General features: G+C 38.4%; 1 protein-coding gene across 10 annotated transcripts in view; it reads right to left on the bottom strand.

Annotated features, from left to right (window-relative positions):
- Positions 1–8,186, bottom strand: part of PPP6R3 (protein phosphatase 6 regulatory subunit 3) — a 63,114-nt gene that overhangs the window by 12,806 nt on the left and 42,122 nt on the right. For 7 of the 10 annotated variants that reach the window (XR_004842618.1, XR_004842662.1, XM_035899160.1 and 4 more), the window contains 5 exons: positions 6,338–6,435; positions 4,196–4,250; positions 3,343–3,473; positions 2,106–2,224; positions 531–684 (listed from right to left, as the gene is read on the bottom strand). Coding sequence is in view for 8 of the 10 variants with exons in the window: in XM_035899160.1 (XP_035755053.1) it covers positions 531–684; positions 2,106–2,224; positions 3,343–3,473; positions 4,196–4,250; positions 6,338–6,435 (557 nt within the window). In the remaining 2 variants the exon portion in view is untranslated. Of the gene's footprint in view, positions 1–530; positions 685–1,332; positions 1,457–2,105; positions 2,225–3,342; positions 3,474–4,195; positions 4,251–6,337; positions 6,436–8,186 lie in introns of those variants that run through there. The other 3 variants (XM_035899493.1, XM_035899012.1, XM_035899102.1) reach the window with 3 other exon arrangements.

Genomic DNA, 8,186 nt, shown 5'->3' with positions numbered 1-8,186 from the left:
GCTGGGAGAGTTGGGCTTGTTCAGCCTGGAGAAGAGAAGGCTGCGGGCAGAGCTGAGTGCGGCCGTTCAGGGCTCAAAGGGGGCCTACAGGAAAGATGGGGACAATCTTTTTAGTAGGGCCAGCTGTGACAGGACAAGGGGGGATGGTTTTAAACTAAACCAGGGTAGGTTTAGACTAGATATAAGGAAGTGGTGAAACACTGGAACAGGTTGCCCAGAGAGGTAGTGGAGGCCCCATCCCTGGGAACATTCCAGGCCAGGTTGGACGGGGCTGTGAGCAACCCGATCTAGTTAGCGGTGTCCCTGCTCCTGCAGGGGGGTTGGGCTGGGTGACCTCTAGGGTCCCTTCCAACCCAAAACATTCTATGATTCTATAACAGATGGAGCCCTTCGGACACTACGCACCTTGTATTCCACCAGAACATGACCAACACAGGCTTGGGTAGAGAGGGACACCCCAAGGAAAGCAAACGGCAGCTGCCATTACATTTAGTAGTGAAGAACTTGCCCTGAGTCACTAACATTCTTACCTCAAAGAGGATGTGAACTCTGAAAAGGAAGCCCAGCCAGTTTCTTTTGCTGGCATAGGTTCTTCTGTACTCCATACATCAGACCCAACAGAATCCAGATTGGCACCATGTGCAGTCTCCATGGGTACATCAAAGTTAGCTGACCAGTTTGGTGCTGAAAAACCATCAACAAGTTCATTAAGAACACATTTAAATAAAGAACATGAGTGCACATATGCCTAACACATTCTTTGTAAGTACACTCCAAAAAGAGCAACAAAATTCATAACTAGACTTTTTAAAGCACATGCAGAAGAATCCTCTATATACTGTTGTAAAATGAATGCATTCCCTAAAAGCAAAATTCTGCTAGTAAGGCAGAATTTTAAAAACAGTAACTCAGAGTATTCTGCTAAAAATTGATATAGCTTATCTGAAGAACAAAACCAATAAACCATACTAGATCACAAGTATAATCCCACTTTAAACTAACATCAACATTTATTATCAATTTTCAAAATTAATTTCTGTAATTAAAAAGAAAATCTTAAAAGGTTTCATCCCTTTTTCAGTTTCCTATGCACATTTTCCTGAACACATAAGATAAGCATCTCAACTTAGGTATGGGCAGTCTTCTAAATAATTTCTCATGCACTAATGCAACTGCTAAGCCTCAGAAAAGTTTAAGGATTTTTACAACTTAAAATATTTATCGGGATTTTAAATTTTGGAACAACTGCGAATTAACAGCATCTAATTTAGGATAGGTCAATTCAAAATACTTCACCTACCCAAGGGAAACATGTTTTTCATTAACACTTACATACAAAAAAACAGGCTGAAAAGGAAGCTCTGACTAGCAATTAGAAATTCCAGCCCAGGCAGATATGGGAGGAGACCCACATGGATCAAAACTTGTTTGACACACAGATGCCAACGACACCAATCTGACAAAAGAAAAGAAAACCCTTAACTTTTCCTTCTATTTTAATTCCTTATAGTCTAGATAAACAGAGGACTTCTACCCATAGATATTGCCAGTTTAACTAAAGCCAGTTTAGTCTACTGGGACTTGAACATGAAAACTTTTAAACCAATTACATTAAGTTTCCACAGAGGAGTCTACTGATGCACAACTTTCATTCACACATGAAACCAGTCCAAAGCAAATTTACTTGGCTTCTGTAGGAAGTCTTTTAAAAGAGCATTGTTAGATGAAAAGTTGATCTGAAAGGCTTCCAGTAAAAATAGCCATATTTTAGGTTTGGAGATTAACAACCTATTAGTTTTGTAGGCATTCAAGATGTATAAATTATTACATTTCATCCTTCTCTTTCTGATTCCTCCTCCATTTTTCCCTCTTGAAGAACAGAAACATGAATTTTAAAGAGACTAAGTGACTTGACTCAGGACACATAAGGAATTCAAACTTCCCAACATTTGCATGCTCTGTTGCAAGCTGTCTTTACAGTGGGAAAGACTACTTTAAGACAGTCGGAATAAAAACAGTAAATGAGGGAAACTCCTACAAAGTAAGACTGCTAAATCTAATGCTTTCCTATATAACTCAAAGCAACTGGGAGAAAAGCTACATACGTTCAGTTAAGTCTACTTCCATTTTGTCCTCTGTACTGGTGTGCGATTCAAACAAGTCTTGTTTTGTTCCATCCTCTTCTTCAGAATCTGTACTTTCTTCACTGTCCGTACTGCCCGAACTTAAAATACAAAAAGATAGTTTACATTCTGTATTTAGTATCAGACCCTGGCCAAAATGAAATATTGGAGAGTTTGAGGCTAAAGAGAATTACAACAGCTATCATTTTGGATAGATTAACGGAGGTATAATTTGTTAGCTGCTAGTATTCCCCTCACTTCCCCCCAAAAAACCCAAGGTATAAGGTTTTTCATTTTGCAAATAAAAGACAAAGATTGGTTTTACTCCTGCCACGCAAAAGGGAGCAGAAAAGGAAAGTAAGGAATCAGGTATGTGTACGGAGATTGTTGGACCTATTTGGTCTCTTAGCACTAAACAGAAGCACTGAAATACAAAACTCTTCAACACCAATCTAACAAGACAGAAGTTGATTTATTTTCAAATCTGACAACAAGTCTAACAGATCTATCTTAAAAATCTCACCAACTGTATTCCAGTCCATCCTCTTTAACTACATACACACTTTAAACCCTATGGGCATCTCTCCCTTCCTGGTGAGTGCAACTAACAAAAAGCAGGTAACATGAGAAGGTAAGGATGTCCTGAAACACATCACATTAAGTAATCACAACACTATCAGACAAAATAATTTATTTTGTACAGAAGGTATTTTGAAGGGAAGAAGAGATTGGGCTTGTGACTCAAGCCACAAGAAGGCCAGAAAAGCCAAGACTATCCTGGGACAAAATTCAGTAAGTATGAAGAGAGGCTGCAAAGCCCTGAGAGTTTTGGGACCTTCCCCTCAATACAGCTTCCTATGCAGTTTTGTCCGCAACTACACAAGGACAGCAAGATCTACAGAGGCGTGGAGCTGGACTATCTTGTCCAAGGCAAGATTGGCTGAGCAGGTTTAAAAGCAGAGGGAAAGAATAAGCAACAAAAAAACCCCAAGCTACAAAAGCTGAAGTACAGGAAGAGCTGAGTAGGCAGGGCAGCTGTTGCCATCTTCTTCAAATTAAGGCTAGAAGACAGGCACTAGAGCCATCCTTCTACTCATTTCTCCACAGCATGGAAATAGCTAGTTATGATGGACAGCCTGTGCTAACAGTCAGCCTGAAGCAAAAGACATGTTCAGGATTGAGGGCTCACTGCTGTTTGGATGAAGACCACATTTCTCACCTGGAACGCCTCTGTGACTCTGGTGTAAATGCAATATGTTTTTCTTCCCAAATGTCTTCTTCATCAGAGCCACCATCATCAAACTGCTGTATCCGCTCCTTACAGCACGCCTCAAACAAGGCTATATTGCCCTACATACAGCAAAAGTATAAAATCTATATTTATGATTAGTAATAACATTTCTGAAATATGCGACTATTTGTAAGAGAATCTTAAACCAGTGGGGGGGAAAAAAAAAAAAAAAACAAACAAACCAAACATTTCTCTAAAAGCAGCAGAAAACCAGAATGTCAGAACAACTTAAGGCTTGTCAAGAAAATATTCAGTGGTGCTTGTGTTACTCAGCTACTAACAAGTTGAGTGGACCATCAAAGAACAGCTAGGCATTTCCATCATGTTTAAGAACTGCATGCAGGAATGACATTGAAGAGCTCTTCAGATAACCAGAGCACGAAGCACTCCAGCTTTATTTTCTGTAGTGGGGTTCATTTCAGCTCAATTTACAAATAGTATCTAGGGTTAAAGTCTCTGTCCTTACTTTTTTCCTGTCACCACAATCTCACTGGAAGACTGAAATAGCTTCTAGCCATAAAACACAAGAGTGCAATATATGCAAATAGAATACAAGCCTGTTCTTGAACCTGGCCATACAAATTAAAGCAATTCTGTTTAATACTGATCACAAAGAACAACAATAGTGTCTTCCAATGAGAAAATCTTAAGGTACAGGAACAAGGTAGGGTAGTTATTTTCCAAAGATTACACGTCAAAGGAGTAAATATAACAACCACCACCAAACCTCTGAAGTCTAAAAGACAGTAATTTTTCTGACAGTACAGGAACACATACTTACACTTTCATTCGTATTGAGGGTAAAGTTGATGTCTGAGACCCGATCAAAAGAAACACTACAAAAAAAGCAGATAGATGCAATAAAGCAAGATGTTGTATTATGACATGAAGACATTGCATTTCTCTTAGGTTTCACATTTTCCAATAATCTAAAAATACAAGATTAAAGACAAAGTAGTTTCCAACATAAACCAGTCAAGTTCCACATTGAGGAGGCCTGGCATTCATGTGATTTTTCTAACTGTGAAATATTTTAAGCAAAAATGCAGAACAATGTCGTCTCTACCCTACAGTTAGCTGTGAAGATGCAACAAACCTAGGCAAGCGTAACTGAAATGATATACGCAAATCTCAAATACTGTACTGTTATGCACTGGAAAAAAAAAGTAGGCCTCAAGAACGCCTAATCTGACTATGGTCTACCATGATACAGCTTCTGGGCAGGATTTTGATCCTGCCAAGATATGCAGTTCTTATACCTTCTAACTGATTTCAGCACTCTATAGAAGGACCTTCTACAAAAGTGTAAATTAATGTGAAAAATGTAATATTAACCTCTGCTTCCTAAAGAAAAAAAATTAACTTTTTTTTTTTAAACCAATCAATGCAGATTTTTTTCCAAACTGAACACTAAATATTAGGCTTTACACATCTTCACATATTAAGCTATTGAGCAGTTTCGCATGTCTTGGACTAAAAATAGCATTAGGCAACCAAATGTCACGGGGAAGCAAAAAGAAATGGAGGGAAAGATGGGAAATACTACCAGAATTTCAGAAGAGTTAATATATTCTTTCTCTAGCCACATGTAGCAGTGCATTAAGCAGAGCACGTACTACTCTTCCTCTAGTCCTCACTGCATTACAAAGCAGGGAACAAGGTAAGTGGTCTAGAGGAACAGAAGTTTTAAGTATGACTGAATTACCGTGCAAGTCACCATGTGAATTACTGTACAACAGTAAGCAGGTAATTTAAGTTGTAATTGATTCTTGCACAAGTTACTTTAAAGTAACTTTATGGGTACCACAAGTCTCAAGAGATCTGCTTACACAAGTAGTCATCTTGGTATTCACAAAGACCATACAATGCCAAAGGTATGACCTATCCTTGCCAAAATCCACCTGCTTCTAACAAGGTTAAAGAGTATCCTGAGTTGCCTCCTCTCCCATCATATCTTAATCTATAATCTCAGCAGATTATGTGGTGTAAAAAGGCAGCGATGCTTTTTAGATGGCATGTGCAAGCTTCAGTCAACCACCACTTACTAAAAACTTGCCTTACAAAACAACAGTGAGACATTTTATTGTATTTCGTCCTTCTAGAAACCAACTTCAAGCTATATTTTTTACTCTTATCTGCATGTTCTTGCATCCCAAGCCATGAATTCCTACAAAAATCAAGATCGACTCAATTTTCAGCAAGAACCCCCATTCTTCCCCTTTCCCATTATGGCATCAGTTTACTTAAACTAAAGAAAAAGAGAACAGTTTGTGTGTGGGGCGTTCTTGTTGTGTTTGTTGTTGTTTTTTTTTTTTTAACCTGACCAAGATTGTTCTCATTTCCTCATCACTTACCCTATTTGTAGAAATGAGTTTTAACTGCCTTGACCTTGAAAACAAAGGTAGATTTATGATGCCCTTCCTTACTGTCCCGTACAGAAATGTATGCTCACAGACATGTTATGTTGTTCCTGTCATCTGTTCCAGGAAAATTTAAAAGTAGAGCTATTCATCTGGTCTGGTACATAGATTCAGTGGGGGTGGGCAGGGGGGAGGGGAGGGTGGAAGGCAAATTGCTTTGAGGCACAGAGAAAGTGAAAGTGCCCCCAACAATGCCGTGTTATTGGACATACATAGCTTTCAAAAGCAGAATTACAATTCAGTTACTTATTCACAAGCACTGTGTTCTCATGTTGGCAGAACCAGGGCATTAGAAATGGAAGACAAACTGTTGCTTTCCTCTGTAAACTGTTCAGGGAGGTTTCTCTCAATGCACACAGATGGTACAAAAAGACAGGACTGATTGGCAACTGCCTCACATCACTGAAGGCCTGTATTTATCATCAGCAAAACCACAGCCAAATACACAAGAAGAAAGGAAACTCCTGAGACCATAGTCAAAGTCAGTATAGTGTTATACTCACTTGCCGATGTCATCTTGATCAGCAAACTTCTCATCGTTGAAGCCAAACTGGTCAATAAAATTGGACGTCATTTGTTGCATCTGATAATCAGAAAAGGCCTGGCAACCCCAGGACCAACGACAGTGATATAATGATTCTAATAATACTCTAAATCCTATTTGCCCATTTTGCTCCAAAGAAATAAAAGTCTCTCTAATCTAAACATAAAGGACAGGAAAAGGATTTGTCTTAACCTTCAAGTTTTAAATTGTAACACTGACTACACACCTATTTACATTTATTGATTTGAAAGCCAGTCTAATAGCAGCTCTCAATAAGAAAGTTAAATCTCTAGTTTAATCATGCGTTAGCATCTTTCCAAATGCACCCCGAACCCAAAGAAACAGCGAAACAACACAGTATACTAAATAAAAGAAAAAGCTGCCTTTGTTCAAAATAACATGAAGTTATAAATGGTAAGAACCAGAGAAGTACACCGTTTATAGGTACTAAAGCAAGGCTGCATTTTTATCATGTAGTAATTGCTACAAATATCAGTGTCAGGCATACACACCAGCCATGTCTATTCAATATCTAGAAGGAAACTATTGAACATTTTACATCCCAATGAAGTGTCACTGACTCAAATGTGCTTTCCTTTTAAATAACAATGCCAGTGTCAATTGCCAGCAGATGGAGATATATACCTAAGGTACACATGGGCATTTTCTCCTATCCATAACAATAGTTTTCGTCCCTTATTTCCCAGGTCTATAATTAAATTTTGACACACTCTCTAGGGACTTTTACTAGTGCTATTTCCATGTGTAAAGCCAGCCAATTCTAAGATATTCTAGGAAACACAGCTGCCACATCAACTCTCTTGGTTTCTTGCCCAGGTAACTAAAGGGACATAGTATACAGACATAACCTTTGAAGAAGGTGGTAAAGCTGAACAAAGCGAATATGGAAAGAAAGCAAGAGAATGTTCAAGAAAAGCAAGTTCAGTTTAAGGCATTATGAAAACTGGAGGAAAAAAAAAGTTATAGAAGGACAAGGTACACAGCAAGATGCTATCAGGGCTGGGATTAGGTCTGAAAATCCCTCATGACTAGTAGGGTCACTATGCTAAGCCAGGCCAAAGCAAGAACTCTTCTACATTTTGGTCCTAAATTTGAAAATCTATCAGCTTCAAGATTTGATACGTACACAATTAGTATATCAACATTACACAGGTAAACAATGAATTTACTGACTGTCCTCCCTAGAAAATAATTACTCTGCTTTAGACTGGTTACTGAGCTCTCCTTTCCTATAAAGTATTTTCGCTATTATGGATATTAGAAAACATATGTGACTGAAAAACATTAGTGAATTACTTCCATGGGAAGAAAAAAAAAAAAAACACCCAAGAAGTTCAACAGACTTGTTCTGTTTTACAAAAGCTGCAACCATTAACACCACCACTCACCAGGATAAACAAAATTAAGACATGATGTTCATGACATCAGCCAGTTATGGAACTAGCGTGAAATCTTATCACTACATCAAAATTGTCTACATCAAGTATATAAAATGCAGTTCTAAACTGCTAGCGTATCTCGGACCCTGGACAGTTCTATTCCATTCTTGAATATATTTTCAATATGCTTAAAGAGAGACAAAAAGCGGTACTAAGCTGGTGGAGAACAGAACAATGCTTTCCTGAAGTAAAATTTTCCAGAGCCACAGCAAGAGAGCACATTAAATCCTGCTGGCATGAGAAACCTTGCAACACACAACTAGGTAATGGAACACTTTTTCAAAGATGTCAAGTTTTGAAGTGTTATTTAGAAACTTACATTAAAAGTGTTGGTGGGGAAAAGCTGGG

This window comes from Egretta garzetta, unplaced genomic scaffold, assembly GCF_000687185.1.
Source record: "Egretta garzetta isolate BGI_Z169 unplaced genomic scaffold, ASM68718v1 scaffold840, whole genome shotgun sequence".
Taxonomy (NCBI): domain Eukaryota; kingdom Metazoa; phylum Chordata; class Aves; order Pelecaniformes; family Ardeidae; genus Egretta; species Egretta garzetta.
This window is presented reverse-complemented; position numbering and strand designations above follow the sequence as displayed.